Source organism: Ambystoma mexicanum, chromosome 3q (assembly GCF_040938575.1).
Source record: "Ambystoma mexicanum isolate Mex_15411 chromosome 3q, UKY_AmexF1_1, whole genome shotgun sequence".
NCBI lineage: Eukaryota > Metazoa > Chordata > Amphibia > Caudata > Ambystomatidae > Ambystoma > Ambystoma mexicanum.
Window position 1 is genome coordinate 1,106,738,173 of NC_090926.1, and position 26,535 is coordinate 1,106,764,707.

Consider the following 26,535-nt stretch of genomic DNA (forward strand, 5'->3'; position numbering starts at 1 on the left):
TTCTCTTGGACCAACCTTTCCAGGTTGTACTAGGGTCCTTCCTCTTCTCCATCACACTCTCAACATGTGGTGGTTCCCAGGCATCTATTCTCTCACCCTGGTTTTTCAATGTGTATCTGGCCCCCTTGGCCCACCTGATCTCTAACTCTTCCTCTAAGTTTGTGTTATTCGGATGACCCACAACTCTCTTTCAGGCTACCCATGGCCTCATCCCTGACTGTCTTTCTGCTATTCAGGCATGGTGTGCCTCTAATGATATCTGCCTTAATGCCAATAAGACAAAGATCCTTCTCATTGGGACCCCTGCTCCTGCTTTTCTCCTCACTCTGGCCGGCCTCCCTTGGCCCTGTGCCCTCACCCTCTTGTGAGGCAATAAACCTCGGGTTCATCTTCGACTCCACTCTCACCTTCTATCCACACATCAAGGACATCTCCAAAAAGTCACATTTCCAACTGCACCTCCTCTGAGGTGGTGTTCCCTTTCTTACCTTCCCCCAAAAGCTCACTGTCTCCAGAGCCCTGCTTCTCTCTAGGCTTCACTATTGCAACAGTCTCTTTCTCAATCTACCTAACTCTACCTTCCAACTCATCCAAAATGGGATCCTTGGCCTCAAGCCCAGGGACTGCATCTCTCCAGCTCTGAAATCCCTCCACTTGCTCCTGGTGGCTGCAAGGATCAAGTTCACGGCCTTCTGGGCCCGGGGCCTGTACTATCTCCAACGCTCTCCTCCTAAGTACCTTCCCTCGAGAGCCCTCTGCTCATCTTATAACACTCTGCGGACGAGTTGCTTCTCCAAGCAGAGACTGGGTGGAAGATCTCTTTCCTCTGCAGGTGCCTCCCTCTGGAATGGCCTTCCTGCCACTCTCTGCCCTGATCTGTGCCTCCTTAGCTCCTCAAGGACTTCCTTTTCTCCTCTTCCTTCATTCTGCCTCTCCCCTGCCAACCTTTCGCACCTCCTACCCTATGCTATCCTTCCCTTCTCCTTCTCAGTTACCTGACTGGCAGCGAGGTGCTCATGAGTCATATAGGGCACCACCCCCCAGGCCCCCAACACTCCCCTGCTCAGTCCCTGGCATTTACCTTCGGGCTCTCCTGCACTGCCACCTGGCCTTCTTTGCACTTCTGGGGCATGGTCCCCTTTGAGGCCCTGCCTTCCTTGCACATAACCCAGGGCACTGTTCCACTGGGCACACTTTTCCCCTACACTTCTTGTCTGCGAACTTGCACAATCTAAATTATACCAGGCCTAGTAAGATTGTTTGACTTGTTCTCCCCCGTTTTCCATTCCCTGCCTGGTTGTGCCTTGAAACACTTGTGCATAGGCACATTATAAATAACCTATTAATCAATCGGGGCAATGAACTTTCTGCTAACGCTTCCATTTTTCCTCCTGGGGATTTTCCACAGCAGACAGACCTCCGGAACTAGTTCCGGGTCCTATTAATTGCCACATGGGACGAACATGGGGACAGTTCATGCCATGTGCAAGATACAACCAACCCATTTCCTGCACCTCGGGCATGTTTTAGGGCAGACTGGAGAGAATGTATCCATTCGTTCCCGGGTTAGATACGCACTATGCTCATATTTAAATTGGATACGATTTAGCCTAGCATTAGTTGAGACTTCTCTTACATGCTTGATAGAAAGGCTTCCACTTGGCAGTGTCATTCATCTGATCCCTTTCCCACTTTTCTTTTGTCTTAACTATGCCCAGAGACCAAGATCCCTGTACACAGTGGTGATCTTTTACCCACCAGGGACTGGTTTGCTGTGACGACATGCTCTGGTGGTATTTTAGGGAAGTCCTGCCACCCCCTGTGGATAACTGACATGGTTGCAGCGTATAAGATTTGATTCCTGGGGATATTCCATTTCCTACAAAAGTCCAGGAGTGCCATGGCGGTTCCTTCTTCATACAAGTTTCCTAAGGTTCTACATCCCTACACTCCCCCATCCACACTTTTCTTCTGGTATCACTGCTAGGCCAAGTGATCCTTCATCCCTCCATGATACTACATGTTTCAGCTGTGCTGCATAGTAATACAGTTTAAAGTCTGTGGCTCAAGTCCACCCTTTTCGATAGGTAGCGTCAATGTCGAAGGCACAATATGTGGGGATTTGTTACCCCATAACAGTTTAAGTAGAATTGCATCTAGTTTTAATCAAATACTGGTGATATGTCTGGGGTTGCTTGTGTTTCTGTGCAGAGGGGACCTGGCCTAGTAGTTCGGGCTGGGCTGCTACCATTGGCATTTACATATGGCTGGACACCTTTTGCAATGGCACAGACGGGCTAGAAAACGGTGGTGTGGATGGTTGCCCAGAGCAATGCCAGTGGTTCGGATTCATTCAAAATCTTCCACCCATCAATTTTGCGGTTATAATATGACTGTGTGACTTGGAGGACGTGTCGGAAGCGGCCTCTCTCTGCGTACCTGAGGTGCGGCTTGACACGGCTTGACACGGCTTGACACGGCTTGTCACGTCCTTGCAGGTTCTTTTCTCTAACCTTGCAGAGCGAAGTGGCGAGCGAGTGAAGAGCGGGGAGCGGGCAGATAACCGTTATAACTCAGCTGCGGGTCTTGCGTGGATCCTCTGAGGTGCTGCCCTAGTCGCTCGGTGAACGCCGCAGTGGAGTGGAGCTGCAGAGATACGGGGACGCTGCCGAGCAGAGGGTGAGTTCACTGAACGAACTGGGGAACAGTGCGGTGGCTGGCCTTACTAGGTAGCAGGTCAGACGGAGCGTAAAGAGTCTACGAGCCCGGGTTGACTTTGGGGGCGGTACCCCACGGCTGGATTGCGGCTGGTCTTGCTGCCGGCCACTCCGGTTGAGGCCATATTTTACTGCTCCCTACGACTTTCTCAACGCCGGCTGACTGGAACATAAATACACTTTTTGCGGTGCTGGAGGTGGCCTTGCGCAGTGCAACATTGTATGCGTTGGGTGGAAGTGCGGCCTGACACGGCCGTCTGATTGCCCTGCCCCTTCTCAGAAGCGGTGTGCACCTCCGTATTGCCTTGTTCATACAAGAGTTACAGGAGGAGCTGATCAGTGCCACGAAGAACGGACACTAGAGATGGGAGAGGGAGTACTCAAGTGTTAGGATTAACATTATTTATCGCAGCTTTAAGTGCATGATTATAATTACAAATCATGTTCCGAGCCCTGGTCTAGTGCTTGGTTGGCCGATTGTTTGCGAGTGCCCTCGAGTAACTTCCCATTGGTGAAATCTCGCTGCATAGGGTCTGTCTGTCTACAATCTTGGAGGTGAGCAGGGAGTCGGTAGTAACACTGAACCCAGCCCATTAAGGCTCATTAGCCCAGTATAGCAAATAAGTAGTGCAACACACCAACAGTGCTAAGCCAGGTGGATCTACGGGAATAGTCAGCCCTCTGCTATTAACCCAAGGGGATAATACCTGGAGACTGTGGGCCGATGCCTTTGATCCAGGGATAGAACAACTACAGTGCGATAGCAGGAAATTAAAGTGGGCGGAACCCTGCAAATTGCGAGTAGCCGAAGCGAGCAGTCCTGGTACTCGTAGAGAGTCCACTTGAGACGTCTCTAATGCAACCAGACAAGAATCTGAATTACCCTGTGTACAATTTAAGGAAGACCAAGTTAAGAACAGTTGCTTGGGGCCCCGCTAACAAGAAGGCTGAGATGGATAATTTGATACCCAAAGTAAAAGCAAAAAAAAGCTCTCCGATTAACCAAGGTCATCTGGTGTGATTACTTCCTTTTTTCCCCCTCGAGAAATAAACTCAACTATACTTGAAGAATTTACATCCGACCAACAAGAAAATCCTTTATTGAGTACATCTAATTTTGAAGATATCAACAATAACTCACTAGTAGACTTATGTCTAAATATCCAGAGAAACATGACACCACAACCTGAAGTAAGATTCAATAATAACAGTCTACCGATAGATAAACCTATGATCATGCTTTCAGGGACTTCCACGGCCAGAGATCGACTAGAGAGTCTATCTGCATCTCCTAACCTGGCGTTGGCCTCAATGGAAGACGATCCTGATGAAATAATTGACCGTATAGAAAAATCTAGTACAGGGCTAGCCGAAATTGCCGAGATTCAGGCATCGGTAGCCTCATTGCAGTTTGCACTTAAGATCTTGCTGAAAATGTCGGGGCGGATACTAGCCAACATGGACATCCTCATCAGGGGAAATAAGGAGAGAACGATTTCAGTCAAAGATGTGGAGGCTAATCTATCTGAGGCAATCCATGCAACAAGTGAGTTTGAAAAGCAACAAAATTTGGAGGTCAACGAGGAGTCAGATAGACCAGATCCGTTTTTCTCCAAAAAACAGAAGCGATTAGCAAGAAAAACAAACAAGGGCAAACGAGACAGTGCCACACAATTAACACCGACGGAGAAGAATGAGAGGGGAATGACTACCAAGAAGAGTAGGAAAAGAGTCGCAAGAGCCAAGAAAAGAAAGGCAGCGCGCGATGGATACTTGACTAGCTGGCTACTCCCCGAACAGGGACTGACAGTGGATCATGAAGAAAGAGCAGAGACTGTGGAAGAGACGGAGGCGAGCCATAGCATTGCAATAGATACAGCTATGATAATAAGTCAATCGATAGCACAGGAAGATCTACCTCTTGAAGTAACGGTCACTCCGGTCAATAAGAACGAGAAGAAAGGCAGTCGAATATGCCTGATCAAAAATCTATATCAGAGTAAGGTTAATAAATGGCTATCGCGATCGGAGCTATTGACAAGATTATATTCTGTCCCTCAACTGCGGGTACTAATCTCAGATGACTTTCAATTTGTTGAACCACTGAAAGGCCAGAATCCTAACGTCTCAGCCCTTCACTGTAAATTTGCTGCTACGGCGGATCTGATAAAGTATAAAGAGGAATTAAAAACAGTAGACGTGGACGTGGATGTTGACTTAAATGAAATAGATCCTAGCTGCCGGGAGGAAGAGGTCGCCGTTGCTGTGGATACAGTACCCTGCCCAAACATACAGTCTGATAAGAAAATAGAAGCGTCTGATGTCCAACAGGTTTTGAAATGGCTGGTCGACGCTCTTCCTGAAATTTTAAGGAAACCATGAGAACTATCTGTTGTATCTTGGATCTGTCGGGGTTTTACGCATTTACTCACACCAGAGGGCTCTACGAAATTGCTTGACAAATCCACTGTTTCTGCTTGCAAGAGACTTGGACATTGGACCCTTTGGTATTAGATGGGTACACGCTGTTCCATGCTGCTGCCAAAAGAGGTGATAAAGGCAGGCCTTTTGGTGGACTGGTGACAGGAGTGGCTAATACCTTGGGCTCCAGGCGGATTGACTGTAACTGTGAAAACAACTTACTCGCAGTCGAAGTGATATTCGATGTCATAGATTCTACGCGATCTTTCTTGCTGGTAAACCTTTACAATCCTCCTGGAGCAATATTAAGTAAACACTTGCAAGACTCATTCCAGGATGTGCTGGCAAAGTGGACACCTGCAGCCATTAATTCGGGAGTAATGGTTGTGGGTGATTTCAATTCCCATATGAGAGGACGGGTGTGTAAAATGCAGAATCCTAAACTAAAAGAGAAGGGTATTATGGTTCATAACAAACAAGATACTGAGGGTAGCACCTGGGAATCCCTATTTGAACTTTGGGATATGATAATGCTTAATGGCAGAACAGCTAGTGATCACCCTGGACAACATACTTGGTCTAACGGTGCCTCTAACAGCACGTTGGACTACATATATATATGTCCAGGGCATCAAGAGCAGATTGAAGATCTGACAGTTATGCCCAATGTTTGGAGCGATCATGCTGCATTAAAATGTATGATGAGTATTCCCCGAAAACGGCCCTCAGTTAGCAATATGGGTATTGTAAAAGTCAATAAGACAGGAACCAGGATTTCCTGGTCAGATAAGAATATCGCACTTGCAGCAGAAAATCTGGGATTAGTAGCGCTTAAAGAGCTGCACAGATTTAATGATATGTCCATCAACTCAATAGAAGACTGGATTAGTGCTTTCTCAGGCAAACATGCAGCGGCTCCTATGGGGTGTATGATAAGTAGTGTGGGGAATATAAGCTACCATTTGAGAAAACAATTAGAGACATGAAGCGTAACCTTAGAGCTGAGCTTCGCAAGGCCAAGAGATCAATGGCCCCCGGGGAAGCCTACTATCAGACAATTAGAGTGATTAAAAATAGATATAGATCGTCCATTAAGGAGAAAAAAAGGGCGGACAAGGTGCTTACCTGGCAAAAATTAGTGAAGACCATATGTGAAAAGAAGACCCGTAACATCTGGTCTCTCTTGAGCGAGGCTCAGGGTACACAGAGGGGGGTATTAGTTAACCCTATAGAAGCGAGCGTGTGGGTTACATTTCTAGAAAGTAGAAATACGGAGGGCGCGGAAACAACAATACTGGGCAGACCGCCTCGTGAGGCCCCATTTTCCGTAACGCACGAGCTCATTTTGAATAAAATCAAAGAGATAAAATCATCAAGAGCACCGGGATCCAACGGTCTGGCTAATATTGTCATGAAAGCGTACCCAGAGTTTTGGGCAAGTCTGCTAAATATCCTGTTTCAGAAAATATTAAAGACAGGTAAAATACCCTGCTCTTGGCAGACGGCAATACTAATTCCAGTTTTTAAAAAGGGCAATAGACTCGACCCAGGCAACTATAGGTTGCTCTCCATGCTTGATGCCACTGGAAAGATATTTGCCTCACTTTTGCTTAACGAGTTACAATCCTGGGTAGAGGGCAAATGAGTACTGTCTAGATTCCAAAGTGGGTTTAGACAAGGCTACTCCACTGCCCATAACATCATGATTATGGATATCCTGCGAACTAGAGCCCTACGAACTGGATCGGTTCCGCTCTACGCATTATACATTGATTTCTCAGCGGCGTTTGATTCCATACCTCGTAGTTGGTTGTGGAACAAACTGTATTCAATGGGCTGCCCTGATGGTCTAATATATTATCTAAGACTCTTGCATTCAAACAATTCAGTTAAACTGAAATTAGACCAAGAAGGCCACACAACTCAAAATGTCATACAAAATAGGGGTGTCAAGCAAGGATGCGTAATGGCTCCCTTAATCTTCAATCTATACATCTATGACATCCCTGATGTATTAAATAAGGTTAGCAATTGCCCGCCGAAAATTGGGAAAGCTAGCTGCCCAGTACTAGCATACGCCGATGATTTGGTGATATTTGATCACCCCATTAGCGGGATACGAAGATCTGCGGTTGCATTATGGGAATATGCCGAAGAGAACGGCCTGAGCATTAATTTAGGAAAAACAAAGATTATGAGATACACAAAAAAAAGTGTCTCCCATGTGCAACTCAAAGTAGGGGTAGCGAATATCTCATATGTCCCTCGATATTGCTATTTAGGCATTGATTTTGAAAATACTGGGGATTATTTGGCATGTAAACAAACACGCTGTATTAAAGCTGCACAGCTGACCGCCTTATTTTATAGATTCACAATCAGCCAAGGCGGCTTCACTTTATGGGGTACAAGGCAACTCTATATACAGGTGTTTGTCCCGGCGATAATATACGGCCTGGAAGCACTATTAGAGTCTGATTTGAGATGGTTACAGACACTGGAGGGTAAATTTTGGCGACGTGTGCTTGGCCTACCTCCCTGTATTCCTATGGCCATCATCAGATTAGAATTGGGTCTAACCTCTCTAAAGGCATTAGTGTTAAAGAAGAGAGCCGCGTTATATCTCAGAATGACACGGGAAACAAGTAATGAACTATTAACAGCGGTACATCAAGAAATAAAAAATGAAGGCTCGACTTCTTCAAATGTAGATCAGATGAACAATCTGTTCTCCGAAATAGGCTGGCAATCCAGAGATGATAAATATTCAGAGAAAGTAAATAGAGCATTGAGTAAACGCATTGATCTCTGGGATTGGCTGGAGAATTTTGAACATCTTAAGAGTTTGAGCAGCTATCATTTTGTGCAATATAGATTATTTGAATACAGGAAACCCCAGAGATACTTGAATATCTGCCCATCCATTAGACTTAGACGGTTTATATTATTGCTTCGCCTAGAACAACTACCTACCCTAAGCAATACGGGGAGAAAAGACAGGATGGCCGTCGAGGAACGTATCTGCCGACTATGCAAAGCACACAAGCAGTTGGAGACGGCAAAACATTTGTTGACTGAGTGTTTGGAGATGGCTGGTACTTTTCTTCCCCTTCTTGGTAGCTATGTGCATGAAACATCATATATTGGGGAAGCCCTGTTTTGGCACCGTTGCCTCAACTCCAATAGTCTACGTCTCTTAATAGCTTTGTATACTATCTGGCTGCGAATTGAAATAAGATTGGGTATAACTCTGTAGAGGAATAGGTTATAAGAAGGTAATTCGTGTATAGAAGGTATGAAATGTATATATATCTGTGAATAATATGAACCATTTGTCCTAAAATAGTATTTTGCATTACATATTATGTTATTTAAAAAAATTGTATTTGATTTATGATAATATTTTACTATGTTACTTAATGTTAAATTTGTGTAAAGTTTTAATTTAAACTATAGCACAATAAATATTAAAAATTATGACTGTGGGCATAACCTGTGGAAAGCCTCTGCAATATGACAATTTTAGCAGCTGCTATTTTTCCCAACAGGAACGAGGTTAAGTTAGCCCACATAGCAATACAAGATTGTGTTTGGGCAACAGATTTCCTAAGTTGTCCCTGTATACCACCTCAGTCTGCGTCTACAATGATCTACTTGCCTGAAAGGCTGATCACATACAGTATCAGGGGCGGTATATGCTCAGGCCCCGCCCTTGTTGATTTTTGACAGCAGTCTATATGACCCGCACCTAGTTTCAGCTTTACCCAATTTCCATAGCAGTATTATTGTTGCTTCTCTTAAGGAGGGTGAACGTTGGGCCATTTCCACAGCTTCTGTGCACGTGTCATGCAAAAACAGAATCAACAGTTTGCCAAACTCTGCATAAAACTCGTCGAGCAGCCCATCTAGGCCTGCAGTTTTGCCTGTTGCTAGACTCGCAGTCGCCCATTGTATATCCTTGCGGCTATAAATGCAGATAACTGCAGTAAACGCCTACACTATTGTCTTTGCTAATGCTAGTATCACGAGTGTTTTAAGTTGTGGTAATATTCAGCTTTCCTGTCACGTACTAGCCTTTTAGGAACATGGTGATCCATGTTGAGTTTTATTTTGATACTTGTCTGTGTTCTGTCATCCACTCTGACTTCTACTCTGCTTATGTTCTCAGTTGTGGAAGATATCAACAAGCGACGAGAGCCAATCCCGAGCCTGGAAGCCATCTATCTAATCAGTCCCTCTGAGAAGGTAGGATACTATGACCAAGAGAACAGAACAAAATGAATGCTTTCTCGTTCTTGCATGTACCGTCCAGATGAAGCAGAAAGGCCCAATGTAGGGAAGAGAAGTGATTTCTGAGGGAGTCTTACTCTTATTCTTTTACACTGGAGCTGTAAAGCTCGTACACTTGCATAACTAGACGGCTAACCTTTTAATAGTCAAGTGTAACAGCTTGCTCCATTTCTGTCTTTTAAGTAAACAAGGTCATAAAGTACTTGCTACACTTTAAAAAGCTGAATCCTGCGATGCTGAACGTGTCATTCATTATCTGTTTTTCAACATATGTCTTAACTTCATGTTTGCTCATCTCCGTAGCAAGAGTGATAGGAACATTTTATGTTATGCACCATAGATGCTCCCCAGCTAACTCGGTACCTGAAGTGTAGTTAACAAACCTATTTGCAAAGCAACAAAGCTCAGCTCATTAAAAAAAAACGTTGCTTGTTACCAATATGCTGGCCTTAATAAAATGTTCATTGCAAATGGTGACAGAGTTCAGTAGGTAGTCACTGCCATAATGTCAGTGTGTGAGCACACCATGACATTGGAACCATCGGAACCCTGACACAGGCCCTGCTCTGGTATATGAAGATTTCGTCAGAGGTTTGTCCTTGGGTGGTGTTGCATGGATCATTTCTCAGTTCCTAAGATAAATAAGCACTTAGAAGCTGGAGAGGTCTGGCATTAAGTGTGATCTAAATCCCCTGATCAATACAACTGCATGATGGACTATCATCAACAATGAAATGCGCAAATGATGATTTCTCCACAAGACAGTACCTGCAACGTCGTAAGGCAATCTTGCAAACCTATAAATGGTGGGATATCTATATGACTGTCAGCAAGAACTATGGAGTTTGTTAGGAAAGATTTCTCTTTTTGCAACTTTTCCTCCATAGTTTTCTTTTTGCTCGGTTTTTAAACCAGTTCTGACTTTTTGAAGGTAAAAACAAATACTTGAGCTTCACTTCTCTTGCCGGTTGCTCATTTGTTATGGGGAAACTGATCAGTCCTTCAGACTATATCAGTATGGGGAAATTATGTTTCCCTTTTTCATTTTTGTGTGACTTTTTTAACATTGCACACATCTTGCAATGCAGTGCAATGAGGATAGTTTTCTATCACCCTAGCTTTTTACACTTGGGATTTATGGTTACTTTTAGATTTGCCTAAAGACAAACTGGTAGCAGCAGATACATTTTTACTGTTTTTGCATTATTTTTAGTGTGCACATTCGCTTATGGCTACTAAACGTGGCCAGTGCCTAAAATTACTGTGCCTCGAGATGTATGCTTGTTCTTTGGCCATATTGTTGTTTGACCTTCTTCCTGCCTTGCCATGAAATCTCTTATAATGTAATGCACTTGGGCAGAAAAGCTGCTATTATTGTGTGGACTTTTTGAGAACCCCAGACCCCACTCATTCTCTCCTGAGAATAGCCTTGACTCCTCTTCGCTGCTACCTTGATTGGGCTTTGGCTAACCTCTGCGTTCCCTGTTCCCTATAACTTGGTGACCTACTAAAATTTGTCCTCCAGACCAAATCCATCTTAAGAGTTCATATCTCCACTGCGTGACCTATAGAACCGAACAGGACTCACTGGAGCATCAGCCATTCACAACACATTCTATTGCTATGCCCCAACTGGATTAGTGTGCAGGTATAACATAGCAGCAGCACACTGCATCGTAAGGCAAATATATGAGGCTTGTGACAGTCTCTGAATGAGCTCTTATGTGGATGTGACAGTATTGACCATTGGACCACGCTTACTAAGGCATCAGTCCACGCTGCAAAGGCAAAGCACATGATATTTTCAGACACTATCTCAATGCGTTTAAAACAAACTTCAGTCAATTAAGGTCCTCCATCTTCTGTACTTCTCTGGGAAAATTCTCTTCTTTAGTACTAACCTCACCCATGGGTACCTGTGAGGGGTTTCCTCTTGCAGCTGAACCTCCCCACGGACAGCACTCAACCTACAATCCCTCTTTTTTACACGGCAATGGTTAGTGCAATGTCTTGTTAGATTTTTCCTTCGTCTAGGCCCCAGCACACAAACACATATGGTGTTTTCATGTCTCATTTGCTAATAGTAGGGAGATTGTTGGGCTTTCCCGAGAAATTACCAGAAAACAACTTTTTAGTTTACATTTCTTGGTGCGACACCTTGCTGGGAAGTGACAATTAGAACATTTGTGGCATGTATTCAAATATTCACTCTGCAATTGAACTGAACTTTTAGAACACAAGAAGTCAAATCCTTGCCTTGAAGCTGCCTTCTAAAATGTCTCAGGCAAGTCTTTCTCCTCAGTTTCTAGCAGAGTATGGGCTATTTCAAACAGAATGGGCTATTGTTAACGGACGGTTTCCATCCTTTTCCTACAAGTATTTCTGGAAAAGCAGTTTTCGTTTTCTATCGAGTTTGCTGTCATTCTCTTTCTTTAGTAGTGGATTTTTTTCAGTATTTCTTTAACGCATAGAAGAAAATGTTCATCTTAATGTTGAGACAATATTTTATTAGGAATGTCATTTTGTATTTATCATCCCCTTATTTTTAGGTCACCCACTATGTAACTTCACACTGTCTGTCCTATTGAAGGTTTTGATTCTGCCCCTCCCGTCCCATGCTGCACCGTGATGGGCTTGAAAGTGCACATTTGGAAATCTCCAGGGTTTCCTCCTCAATAGGAGGAAATCTTATCTTTCAGTTTTTAGGAATGGAGGCAGACTTCATCAGCAATGTAGTTAAGTCCATAGCGAAGGGTATTTCAAGGGGATTGTGTCCTCCAACATATTCCACATCTATGACAGGTAATCACCACAGCTGTGTTGCTTTGGAAAAATTTCCTGCGTGGATGACGTCGATACGCTGTCCTCGAGGGCCTCCGTCGAACCGATGTCACTGGATGTTATAAGTAGGACGCACGACGGCCGTAGCCTCAGTTCCGTTTTTTCCACAAACGTGTTTGCTTCGGAATCTCGGCGCGCCTCGGTTCTTCTCCTGATTTAATCGGTTCTTCGTTCTTGGTTTTTGTGAAAAATCATGTCTACATCTTCTACCCAGCGGTCGGGCTTCAAGAAGTGTCGGGACTGTGGTTCCAAGATGTCGCTTACGGACCCGCATGATGTCTGCCTCTGGTGCCTCGGCAAGGACCACGCCACCGATGACTGTGACGATTGCCAGTCTTTGATTTCGAAGGCCTTGTGGGAGCGGAAGAAGAAGCTATCTGTAGGTAGAGTTTCCAAACTCCGAAAGTCGAAATCCGCTTGGCTTTCGACTGACGATTCAAGGGGCGACTCTCCGTGTCGGCTTAAGTCCAGGGGTCTCGGTCCCAGGGTGGTTCCCGCCATTCCTCTGCCTCTTCTAGGCACTTGCGGAAGCGCCGTCACTGGTGACCTTCCCCGTCCTCGTCCGAGGACTCCGCCAGACAGCGGGTAGCTTGTCCCACCAAGCATTGTTGGGACAATGTGGAATGGGACGCATTTCATAAGGAGATGATGGCAATTTTCGAATTGCATGGCTCTGTTCCGTCCGCACCTCCGAGAGAAGCTGGCAAGGAACGCTTTAGGGCCACTGCGATCATCGGGAGCCATCGAGGTCCCGATTGGACAAGGTAGATCGCTCTAGCCATGCCCGCTCCAGGTCCCGGTCCTCGATGCCCTCGAGACCATCGGAGCCTGTGAGGTCTTCTAAGAAGACGTCGGCGCCATGTCCGTCGAGGGACTCTCTCGAGGCTCCTCCTCCGAGGAAGTCATCGAGGCCGTCGATGAGGCTTTACCTTATCCTTTTGAGGAGGCTTTATCGGAGGTACCCCGGAGACCGTTGGATACACCGAGGAAGGCCCTGAGTAAGTCAGTGAGGCCTGTGTTTGAGCCTTTTTCTGTGCCCTCATCCAGGGATTTGTTCCAGCCTCTGGATTATATCTCTGAGGTGGATGAAGGGTCGGATGTGGAAGGTCTGGTTCCTCAGGAGGTTCCTGATGACCTGTTGTCTGGTCATAGCCAGTTGGAAGACCTGCGTCAATCTTTGCATGACGCCAATGGTCTGACACCTCCCCGGAGGTTGAATTTGGCAGGCCTGAGCCTGGTACTCACGCCGAATCTTCATACAGGCGTCTCATGTTGAGGGTGACAGAGTATTTGGGGTGGTCTGCTCCACCCGTGGATTTTCTGCAGGATGACCTGACAGATATCTTGGACCAAGGTCCACCCACTAACCCAATGCTGCCATTTCATATGGCCTTACAAAGAAGGGTGGCGGCGGCTTGGACTGCTCCGGAGAGTCTCCCGACAGTGAATAAGTCGTTGCCGAAAAAATACCGTCCAGCCAGTGGCAACCCCGGCTACTTGTCTTTGCACCCCACTCCGGAGAGTTTGGTGGTGCAGGCGGCTACGGCCCCAGCGAAGCAGTCATCGTACCCTACCATCCCTCCTGATGGGGACAACAAGCGTTTAGAGGGTTGGGCAAAGAAAGTGTTTTCATCTGGGGGTATGGCTTTAAAGGCAGCCAACTCCGTTTGTACCTTGGCAAGATTCACTCACACTCTGTGGAATTGTGTATCTTTGGCGGCTGAACATATTCCAGAAGGGGAGGAATGGGATGGTTTTCTTGCCCTCGTTCAGGATGCCATGTGTGAATCTGTTCAGTCAGGTTTGGACGTGTCGGACTGTGTCAGCCGGTCCATGGCGGCGAGCACCGTGATGCGCAGGTTTGTCTGGTTGCGGAAGTCAGGGTTTGCTCCTGATGTACAGTCCCGGCTTCTCAACATGCCCTTTGATGGTGACCATCTTTTTGGCAGCAAGGCTGACGAGAGCCTTGAGAGGTTGCAGACCTCCAAAGCTGCAGCGAAGTCGTTGAGCGCTGCAGTTAGTCAACCTCCGCCTTTTTGTCCTAGGGGACAGCAATGGAGGGGAGGTTTCTTTCGATACTACTTGACCTTTGGTAGATCGAGGGGAGCTGCCAGTCAAAGGGGCCAACATAGGAGTACCAGAGGTGGAAAACAAGGTACTCGAGGTGCCAAAGCCGCTCGGGCAGTTGCCTCTTTGCCCTCGGGCACTGCCGCAGCTGTTTCAGCTCAGTCATGAGGCCATGTCCCATGGTTCGCCGGTTGGGGGAAGGCTGGCGCAGCATCTTGTAGAATGGTGTGCCATTACTTCAGATGTGTGGGTTCTGGAGATCATAGCCCACGGCTACGGTCTTCCTTTCTGGCGGAGGCCTCACAACGATCCACCAGGGAAGCTCTCTTTGAAGAGTCCGGATCCGCTCCTTGCACAGGAGATCAAATCCTTGCTGGAGAAAGGCGCCATAGAACTGGCGCCTGTAGCGGAGAGGAACAAGGAATGGTATTCCCAATATTTTTTGATCCCAAAAAAAGACGGGGGATTGAGACCCATTATGGACTTGCGTGGTTTGAACAAGCTCCTCAAGAAGGACAAGTTCAAGATAGTTACTCTTTCTCAAGTCCTGCAGGCACTTCAACTTCAGGACTAGTTGGTGTCATGATTCTGGGAATCCCTAAGGGCCAGAGAGGCACCTGGTCCGAGAAACTGGCTGTTTGGCGCAGACACAGGCTTATGTATGCCTTTAGCCCCTTCCAAGATGGCCCCTAGGCTGAACCAGGCAGTGACATTCAACATTGCCCCTAGAGGGCCACTTTGTTAGTTTCCATGGTGGTCTAGTGGTTCTGGGTGGGCCCAGGGCTGTATAAACCCCGCCCTGGGCCACACCCAGTGCTTAGCGTTTTCCTCGGCTGCCAGCGTGATGCTTGTCTGTCAAGGTCCTGTTTCATTCTGCACGTCGGATCAAGATTTGAACTCCCGATCAGCACGACATGTCAAGGCATCGTTTACAGATCTGAACTACGTGGGAAGCCAGAGTCTTCATTACGCGGGTCAAGATCTGCTACTTACCTGAATGCGGGTTGCGGAACTCTTCTGACTTCTTCTGCAAATCTTCTGACTTCATCTGCAATGCCCGCTGGATTCCATCCCTGCAACAGAGTTCTGCAACTTCCGCACCTGTAAAAGAAAGACAAAAAGACATGTGGTAAGTGGCGGTCTCGTCTAATAACCCCAGCCGCCACCCTCGCAATATCTTACCTGGACAATATATATCAGAAGCAGTGCCCGTCTTCTCCCACGCCAATCTCTTCCATGAGCATACCGACCCTAGGAAAAAAGCAGAGAATAGAGTAAAGCAGCGCTGTAGCAGGCACATGGACATATTACCCACTAACTATTGGAGAGGTTCCTATAACTAAATACAATAACGCAACTGAAGGCGGATTGGGGGTCGCAGCAGGCCTGGGCGCCCATTTCACTAGTGGAGCAACTGGTAAACCGCCATGCCTCAGTGAAGGCACTGGAGGCGAGTGTACTGGGGAAACTAACTAATACTCAGTGAAGGAACTGAGCAGGACTGGTACTAGCCCAGTGAGGAAACCGGGCTAAAGCATCAACATCAGTAAAGAGACTAAGAGACTTGGTGCAACGCGCCTTGGAGGCGCAACATAAGAGTGATCCAGATCCTGTACCTCCAGGCCACTCCTGCCCCTCTGACCACTGGGTGAACTCACCTGTAGCGAGCAGAGTGGAGGGAGTGTTTTGGGCATCATCAGAAGGCGTTTACAGACCGGACCAGAGTTCGCCGACAGACCGGACCAGGCACTCCTGCAAGGCCCCAGAGGTAAGCGTTACAGAACGCTAATCCCACGTAATTGCTCTGCCCTAGTGCCATGTCTTCAGAGGTCGACCAGTTGGCCCCCCACTCCTGTTACCGTCCCTTTGGCCCCGCCAGAAAGATTCATGGGCGACCCACGGAAGTATGGAGTATTTATGAGTCAGTGTTGGCTCCATTTCTTATGCCGACCATCAGCGTTTCCGACGGATCAAACTAAAGTGGTCTTCATCCTATCCTACCTTGGGGGTCATGCCGCTAGTTGGTCAGTTCCGTTGCTTGACCGAGATGACCCTGTTCTGCACAACTTTGTACAGTTCCAGCAAGAGATGGACAAGCTCTTCTCCCGCCGTACTCGGGGACATGCTTTGGATGCCGAATTACTAGGTCTTCGACAAGGCTCTCAGGATCTTCTGGCTTACATTACCACGTTTAATCACCTGGTGGCTGAAACCAACTTGCCAGAGGACAAGGGGACCACTTTGTTCTATCGAGGTCCACGAAACAAGTTGAAGGAAGTTCTTGCACAGGTCGTGAACCCGCGCAATCGTTGTGCTGAGTACATAGACCTGGTAGTCCAGCTTGACCACGGTCTGCAGGAGAGGAGATCCGACTGAGCCCGTTTTGACAATCGGCCCTTGTATGTCCGCCCCCGGGATTCACCTCGGGCCACTGATAACGCACCAGAACCAATGCAGTTGGGAAGTATTCGAGGGCCACTGACCAAAGAGGAAAGGGAACCACGTAGGAAACAACAACTATGTCTGTACTGTGGCAAAGCGGGACATAAAAAGATGCCCAAACAAGATAACACAAAGGCCTTTGGGGGCTGTGGAAGCCACAGCAGAGTCGCAAGAATCCTCGGAAAACTACCAGGCTCGGCAAGAGTAGAGACCGGCTTGTCAGGACAGGAAGAGAAGTCAGCGGTCTCGCATTTAACAACACCAGTCATCCTACTATGCCCCGAACAGTCACAACGGATACACGCCTTGAAAGCGTATATCGACTGCGGAGCGGTAGGTAACTACATGGACATCACCTTGGCTCAACGGATAGGGGTGCCTACCCAAAAAAGGGAAAAGGCTGATACCATATTGTCCGTGGATGGAACCCAGTTGAGTTTGGGGCCGGTGACCTTATGTATTGGTACAGTTGTGATGCTATGCCATGACAGTCATCGGGAAAACATAGTCTTTGACCTTATTAACGCTCCTCAATTCCAGTTAATCCTGGGAATGCCCTGGCTGGTATAATTTAATCCTGTCATAGATTGGCGTAAGCACACAGTGAGGTTTTCACCCGAATGTGCTCAAACCTGTTATTCAGCTTCAGTTACAACCCAAAAGGAACCTATGTCGGCAGTACAGACATCAGGAACTGCCCTTGGGATCGTAGGGCAACTGCCTCCTGATTATAGCGACTTTCAAGATGTTTTCCACAAGGAACAGGCCAATACATTGCCACCTCACAGGCCATATGACTGTCAAATCGATCTGATCCCTGGAGCACAACTTCCATGTAGTCGTATCTATGCCCTTACGGAAAAGGAAAACCAGCACCTTTGCGAATACCTGGACCAATATCTAGCCAATCGGTTAGTTTGCCCTTTCAAATCTCCTGTTTCCTCAGCTCTCTTCTTCGTCCCCAAGAAGTGGGAGATCTAAGGACGTGCATAGACTATAGAGGGCTCAATAAAATCACTGTAAAAAAACGGTATCCATTACCCCTGATTCCAGTACTTGTAGACCAATTAAAAGGGGCAAAGATCTACACGGAACTGGACCTGCAGGGGGCCTATCACTTGGTTTCCGTTAAGGCTGGAGACGAATGGAAGACAGCCTTCCGCACCAAGTTTGGGCTATTCGAGTACACTGTCATGCCCTTTGGGCTATGTAACGCTCCAGCAGCCTTTCAGTATTTTATGACAGATGTACTAAGAGAACTATTGGACGTTTGCGCTATGGTCTACATAGACGATATCCTGATATATTCCAGAACCTACGAACAGCATGTACATCATGTAAGCTCAGTCCTCGCTAAGTTACGTCAATAACATCTGTTTGCAAAACAATGCGCTTTTCACGGTGGAATTCCTTGGATACATACTCTGTCCCTAGGGCATCCAGGTGGACAAACGCAAGGTGGAAGCAATCCTGCAATGGCCATCGCCTACTTCAATCAAGATGGTCCAGAGCTTCTTGGGTTTCGCAAACTTTTATAGGAGGTTCATTGCTGAATTTTCAGAAGTAGTCCATCCAATTACATCATTGCTCAGGAAAAAACTTATCTTTCAATGGACCGAAGAAGCCGAGAAGGCTTTCCAGGAATTAAAAACACGATTCACCACAGCGCCAAAACTCTGCCAACCAAATCCGGACCTCCCATTTCTGGTTGAAACCGACGCCTCCAATGTGGCAATGGGGGGCGATATTGTCCCAGAGAGATCCAGGTACCAACCAATTACATCCAGTGGCCTTTTGGTCAAGGAAATTTTATCCTACAGAACTAAACTATGCAGGAACCGATAAGGAACTCCTTGCCATAAAAGCAGCCTTCAAAGAGTGGCGGCACCATCTTTTAGGAGCACAACATCCAGTCGCTGTACTTACTGACCATCGCAAGCTACAGTTTCTACGGACAGCCAGGGCGCAAACACAACGACATTTGTGGTGGGCCCAGTTCTTCTCAGAATGCGATTTTACAGCTAGTTACCATCCCGGAGTGAAGAATGGAAAGGCGGATGCGCGGTCACAGATCGGTTGGGATACTGAAAAAGGAGATGCTTATGCATCCCCTCTTCCTCGACCCATCATACCTGAAGAGAAACTCTTCGGAATAATTAGAGACCACCAGGCCACACTGGAGACGCTGCATGAAGAAATCAAAGAAGCCTTGACCCCAATGCAAGTACAAACATGGTTCGCACAAGGACCACTAAGCACTGTAGTTAACAATCTGCCATATTACCGAAGGCGCCTCGATTTGCCACATCACGAAATGCGAGAACTGATCATGGACACTTATCACAATGCTCTTACAGCAGGTCATCCTGGCATAGCCAAAACCATGGCAAAGATTCAGCGACATTTCTGGTGGCCAACCTGGCGGAAAGACATTGTGTAACATGTAAAGTCCTGCAATGTTTGTGCTAGAAACAAAGCATCCAGAAACAATCCTCAAGGATTGCTTCACCCTTTGTCAATTCCACCGACTCCATGGCACACGATGTCTTTAGACTTTATCACAGATCTACCTTTCTGTGGAGGTTACAATACTATACTGGTTGTAGTGGACCTCCTAACTAAAATGGCACACTTCATCGCTCTGAAAGTAATACCTAATGCAGGACAGTTAACTCAAACCTTCCTGACCAACATTGTCAGGTCACACGGATTCCCTTCTGTGTTAATTCCGGACCGGGGAAGCCAGTTTCTGTCCAAGTTTTGGAGGGCTTGCTGTGCTAAGGCTCAAATCGAAGTCTGTCTATCCACTAGCCACCATCCACAGACCAATGGACAGACTGAAAGGACAAATCAATCACTCGAACAGTACCTTCGGTGCATGCTTGCCCAAACAGATCAGAACTGGAAGGAGTTACTATGGGCAGCGGAATATGCATATGACAACACAGTCCATAGTTCTACCGGCATATCACCTTTTTCTTTCTTATATCGGCGGGATCCACAAATTTCAACCTTGGATCCACCAGAGGCTTTGGACCCGCCAGCTGTGAGCACCCTGCATACTAACATTAAAGAAACCTTGAAAAGGGCTAAGCAAGCTCTCCAGGAAGCCAAAATAAACCAGAAACGCTTTGCAGACAGGAAAATAACACCTGAACCCCAGTACCAGATCGGAGACAAGGTATGGCTGTCTACAAAGCATATACAGCTAAATGGACCCAGGAAATTCCACCCAAAATACATCGTTCCATACTCTGTAAAGAATATTGTTAACCCTGTGGCCATGGAACTGGATTTACCAACTGTACTCCGCATACATCCAGTATTTCATGTCTCATTGTTAAAACCGGTCCATCCAGGAACCCAAGACACTCTTGAAAGGCCTCCACCTATAGTGGTGCAGGGGGAAGCTGAATACGAAGTCAGGAGAATTCTGGACTCTAAAATTGTCCAAAAGAAACTTTATTACCTGGTGGACTGGAAAGGCTATGGGGTACTGGATCGGACTTGGGAACCAGTGGAACATTTGCATGCACCTCGCCTGGTCGCTTGTTACCATAAAGAACATCCGGAACGACCCGGCCCAGGAGTAGCTCTCCTTTGGGGCTTTGTGGGGGAGTGCGGTCATGATTCCAGGAATCCCCGAGGCCCAGAGAGGCACCTGGACCGAGAAACTGGCTGTCTGGCGCAGACACAAGCTTATGTATGCCTTTAGCCCCCTCCAAGATGGCCCCCAGGCTGAACCAGGCAGTGACATTCAACATGGCCCCTAGAGGGCCACTGTGTTAGTTTCCATGGTGGTCTAGTGGTTCTGGGTGGGCCCAGGGCTATATAAAACCCGCCCTGGGCCACACCCAGTGCTTAGCGTTTTCCTCGGCTGCCAGCGTGACGCTTGCCTGTCACGGTCCTGTTTCATTCTGCACGTCGGATCAAGATTTGAACTCCCGATCAGCACGACGTGTCAAGGCATCGCGTTTAAACATCTGCACTACGTGGGAAGCCAGAGTCTTCACTACACGGGTCTGCTACTTACCTGAATGCGGGTTGCGGAACTCTTCTGACCACTTCTGCAAATCTTCTGACTTCATCTGCAACGCCTGCTGGATTCCATCCGCGCGACGGAGTTCTGCAACCTCTGCACCTGTAAAAGAAAGACAAAAAGACATGTGGTAAGTGGCGGTCTCGTCTAATAACCCCGCCCGCCACCCTCGCAATATCTTACCTGGACAATATACATCAGCAGCAGTGCCCGTCTTAACCCACGCCAATCTCTTCCATCAGCATACCGACCCTAGGAAGAAAGCAGAGAATAGAGTAAGGCAGTGCTGTAGCTGACACAAGTACATATTACCCACTAACTAGTGGAGAGGTTCTTATAACTAAATGCAATAATGCAATAATGCAACTGAAGGCGGATTGGGGGTCGCAACAGGCCTGGGCGCCCATTTCACTAGTGGAGCAACTGGTAAACCGCCACGCCTCAGTGAAGGAACTGGAGGCGAGTGTACTGGGGAAACTAACTAATACTCGGTGAAGGAACTGAGCAGGACTGGTATTAGCCCAGTGAGGAAACCGGGCTAAAGCATCAACATCAGTTAAGAGACTTGGTGCAACACTCCTTGGAGGCGCAACCTAAGAGTGATCCAGATCCTGTACCTCCAGGCCACTCCTGCCCCTCTGACCGATGGATGAACTCACCTGCAGCGAGCAGAGTGGAGGGAGTGTTTTGGGCGACCATCATCAGAAGGCGTTTACAGACCGGACCAGAGTTCGCCGACAGACCGGACCAGGCACTCCTGCAGGGCCCCAGAGGTAAGCGTTACAGTTGGTGTCTCTCGACCTCAAGGATGCTGACTTTCATGTGCCGATTCATCCCAAGCACAGGAAGTACCTGAGGTTTGCGGTTGGTGACTCGCATTTTCAGTTTCGGGTCCTGCCGTTCGGATTGACCTCCGCCCCGAGGGTCTTCACCAAGCTCATGGTGGTGGTGGCAGCATATCTCAGGAATGTCTACCCCTACCTGGACGATTGGTTGATCAGGGCGCGCTCTCCTGAGCAAGTTCTGGATCATTGGTCAGTCCCCTGCCACTCCCTTAACAAGCTGGGCTTCTCCCTCAACTTAAAGAAGTCCCACTTGACACCTACCCAGCGGCTCCAGTACATCGGAGCAGTGCTCGACACACCTCTGGGGCAGTGTTCGCCTCCCCTGTTGAGGGCTCATCACATTCTGCAAATGGTCGACAAGTTTCAACGTGCCCAGAGTCTCCCGGCGTTCGAGTTCTTGAGGTTGCTGGGACAAATGGCATCCTGCATTCTTCTGGTGCCAGAGGCCAGGCTGCGGATGAGATCTCTGCAGTGGGCTCTCAAGATGCAGTGGTCACAAGCCCTCGGTCGCCAGCATCTTCTGTGGTGGGACGTCGAAGGCAATCTGATGAAGGGGGCTCCATTTTGGCTACCTTGACCGGAGGTGACGATTGTGACGGACGCATCCCTCATGGGATGGGGAGCTCATGCCAACGAGTTGACAGTCAGCGGTCGTTGATCTCTGTCGGAGTCAAGACTCCATATCAATCTGTTGGAGCTGAGGGCCGTCAGGCTAGCCCTGAAGGCTTTTCTGCCATCTGTGTGGGAGAAGAATGTCCTGATTCTGACGGACAATACAGTCGCCATGCACTACCTCAACAAAAAGGGGGGCGGGGGCAGGGTCTCTCCCTCTGTGCAGAGAGGCGATGCAGCTCTGGTTCTGGGCCATCCAGCAGGAAATTTCGATCTCGGCAGTTCATCTGGCCGAGACGAAAATGAGGCGGCGGACACACTGAGCAGGCAGAGCACAGTCTCTCACGAGTGGGAGCTGGCTCAGGAGGTTCTCCTGGAGATCTTCACCCTTTGGGGGACCCCAAAAGTGGATCTCTTCGCCACCAGTGTTAACCGGAAGTGCGAAAGATTCTGCTCGTGTGAATTTCCTCCAAGAGGAGCCTTAGGGGACACGTTTGTAGTGAGTGGTCCTTCCACTGATGTACGCGTTTCCTCCAGTTCCCGTCATTCCGCAAGTGCTGCGGAGGTTACGGAGGTTTGGTTCCCGAATTATCCTCATTGCACCGGCATGGGCCAGGAGTGCGTGGTACCCGGACCTTCTCAACATGTCCATCTGCCCTCCACACTGTCTTCCCTACGGAGACGATTTGCTCTCAGGGGAGGGGGGTCAGGTTCTCCATCCATAGGTCAAGTCTTTCAACCTTCATGCTTGGTTTCTAAAAGGTTGAGGTACAAGGATTGGGACCTCCCTGAAGACGTGATGGTGTTGCTTTCGGCCAGAAGGCCCTGTGCCATTGCCGTTGGAGAAAGTTCTGCGACTGTTGCAGGGTAAATGTGGATCCTTTTTCAAGTGCCATTCCTGTGGTTCTGTCTTTTTTGCTTTCGTTAGCCCACAAGGGCCTGCAAGTGGATACCATTAAGGGGTACCTGGCGGCGCTGTCCGTATTTAAGCGCTCGTCTGAGGAGTGTTCTTATTTTAAGATCCCTTTGATTTCTCAGTTTCTGAAAGGGCTATCTCATGTCTTTCCAGGTGCCGGGATGGGATTTGAATTTGGTTTTAAAGTTCCTCATGGGAGCTCCGTTTGAGCCCTTGCACTCTTGGCCATTGAGACTGTACCTTTTAAAACCTTTAAAACTGTATTTTTAATTGCGGTTACTTCCGCACGCAGAGTGAGTGAGTTGCAGGCACTTTCCGCCAAACCACCCTTCACTGTGTTCCAGGGGTTGTCCTTAGGGTTCGTCCTTTTCTTCCGAAGGTTGTGTCGGAATTTCATTTGAGCCAGAAGGTAGTTCTTCCGGCGTTCTATCCTCCTCAGCATCCTGGTAAGGAAGAGGAGAGACTCCATAGATTGGATCCTAGGAGAGCTTTAAGTTTCTACATCACACGCATGTCCTGAGTCAGAGTGGACGATCAGCTCTTTGTTGGATACGCTGGAAGGCATTTGGGTCAAGCTGTTACGAAGCAGACCTTGTCCAGATGGATTATCTTGACAATCTCTGAATGCTACCGTCTGGCTGGTAAGGGCCCTCCGGTAGGCCTACGGGCCCATTCTACTAGAGGCGTGGCTGCCTCTACTTATCTGCAGAGGGTTGTTCCCATTCTTAACATCTGTGAAGCAGCCACGTGGGCCTCTGTCCATACTTTTGTAAATCATTACTCCCTGGATTCTATCCATGGGCAAGATTTGGCCTTTGGCAAGGCGGTCCTCTATTCTGCAATTTAATTGGGCATTCTAAAATTCTAAATTCTTTTCCCACCTCAATACGTTGGTACTGTTTTGGGAGTCTGTCATAGATGTGAAATACGTCGGAGGACACAATCCCCTCGAAGAACAGTTTACTTTCTTACCTAGTAATGTTCTTTCGATGGGATGTTCCTCCGAAGTATTCCACATCGCACCCTCCTAGCCTGCCCTTCTACAGAATTTCTTATGCGATTGCAGCTTACGTTTCCGCAAGGCTTTCCTTAGTCATACTAGCAGAAGATTGGTGCCACATGTTCTGGGAAAAAACAACAACTGATGCTACGGGTGTCGTGCGTCCTACTTATAACATCCAGTGATTACCTGTCATAGATGTTGAATAAGTCGTAGTAACATCCCATCGAAAGAACGTTACCAGGTAAGAAAGTAACTTGTTCGTCCTTCAGGTGCATGTGTTTCTTTGCTGCAAATCCGTTAATCTTTTATATATCGGACATCTATGCTGCATTGTCTATTGTCAACATGTTGTCTTTGCTGCTGTCTTGCAGCATAGGTACAGAATGCCATCCTCAAAATGTCCATGATAAAATAATGACACATTATAGTCTGTTTTTAAGTTGATCTGCGCTGCTATGTTAGCTAGAAACATGGCAGTGTAAAGGCTTTAACATTCAAGCTTGAAAATGCGAAGAGCCTTTTGGGGATGGTTTAGAACCTCATCAAAGAAATGAGGCTCTGCATGTATGTACATAGTCTAGGCAATTTCAGTGCCCATGCCACATAGTCACCCAGTAGTGTGAGCAGAGGCAGGCATCCTGCCCTTTGTCCCATTCACTTGAATGCAGAAGCCGCTGACTGAAATGGGCATTATCTCTCGTAATAGGTCTCAGCTCACAGGATGGACACCTGTATGTTACAAATCAGGTGTGGCTTTTAACAATTCTATGAACCGTCAGCCACTATACCAAACCCTATGCATGGGTCTATATTTCCAGTTTGGCCTGCCACCAGCCTCATAGTTTACAATAATTGTGTGGTTTTGGAAAAGTGCAGATTTAAATGCTACCTCCACACTGCAGTGACTGCTATTATAGCAGCTATGAAACAGGGCTGAACCTGCTCTGTAACACAGGGGAGCATGAGCTGCAGATCAGGGTACTTAATGCAGCAGGACACAAGCGATGTTTAAGTGGGCACCACTAATGGTTCAGAACCTATTACATTTAGACTCTGATGGGTATTTGGTGTGCACCAAAAAACTCGAATTGCACTGTTTCAGTAATTTAAAATATACAGAAATTGATGGAACACCACCAGCATTGGTAGTACCTTTGTAGTGCTCACTACTTCAGTTCTATATATTAGTTAATGGATACATTCTGGATACCTCCTTTTCCTAATTGCGTCGTCATTGATGTTGTCCTTTCACCATTTCTCGAATGGCAGAACCTCTAGCCAATGCTTAGTCCATCTACAGGACTGATTCTATCAACAGCGGAAACGATGGCACTGATGAACATGCCTCCTTGTTTGAAATCCCAAGTCTATCAATAAAAGTTCCCAGAAGATTCTAGTCTTATGTGAACATGGTTTCTTCTAGAGGCACTGAACAAACAAACAAATTCTGCTTTGGGAATGGAGTTTCATGAAGAGCGGGTTCCGGTTTGCAGATCACCCTTACTGAGATGGATTGCCTGCAACATTTTATTATATATACACTATATAATCAAAATCTAAAGAGCTAGGTCTTCCCTACCTTGGCCATATGGCAATGCGTCACTGGAGCCTTACCAAAGGCATTTTCAATAATGTTGTATGGCGCCCCATGCACATTCCTGCTTTGGCCAGTTTACTTCCTGTCCTTATGTTGTGGGATGATTGTGGTGTTTTATAAGAGAGGCAGTATGTTCATTTGTCAGGGTGGAATTGTGACGAATTGACTTCTGCCCTGCAGGAGTACAAGAATGAGACGGGGCTAAAACGTCCACTAAGCCCTCACACGTCTACAAAACAAGAGCCAACAGAATCGTAAAGGTAAAACCGGCACATCCAAAATATATGCAACCTTTGACTTTAGTGGTAACGTGGGCCGAGGGAAGGCTGTGCTGTTAAGAGGGGTGTGTATGTGGTTCAGTAGAAACCCAAATAGCAATGTTTAGCTGTCCAAAATAAAGGAATGTCCAATAGAAATTCCATGAAAATATACTTTAATCCGAGACACTATATACAACACTAAATTAGAAAACACTGTAAAAACCCACCCCTGTAGAAAACATGCACAGATAGATTAGGTGCAGCACTTTGGGTGATAAGGCAAGGGGAGAAAGGCAATGAAGACAACAATGTTCAAAAGGATATTTGCGTTCCAAAATGGGATGAAAGTGATCTAATTAGTCTGTAGGGCCGAGAAATGGTCCAACGGGGCAGTTGGCAGTCAATAGTACCTTATTCGCAGTTCTCTGCTTTTCAGCAGCGCCAAATTAGACTTTTTGATGCTATGGGAAGTTTGGGAGAGAACA

At 47.2% G+C, this 26,535-nt stretch overlaps 1 protein-coding gene across 3 annotated transcripts in view; it reads left to right on the forward strand.

Moving 5' to 3' along the window:
• STXBP2 (syntaxin binding protein 2) overlaps nt 1–26,535 on the forward strand; it is a 669,892-nt gene that overhangs the window by 149,711 nt on the left and 493,646 nt on the right. For all 3 annotated transcript variants that reach the window (XM_069603863.1, XM_069603862.1, XM_069603864.1), the window contains exon 4: nt 9,307–9,383. In XM_069603863.1, the coding sequence (XP_069459964.1) occupies nt 9,307–9,383 (77 nt within the window). The remainder of the gene's footprint in view (nt 1–9,306; nt 9,384–26,535) is intronic.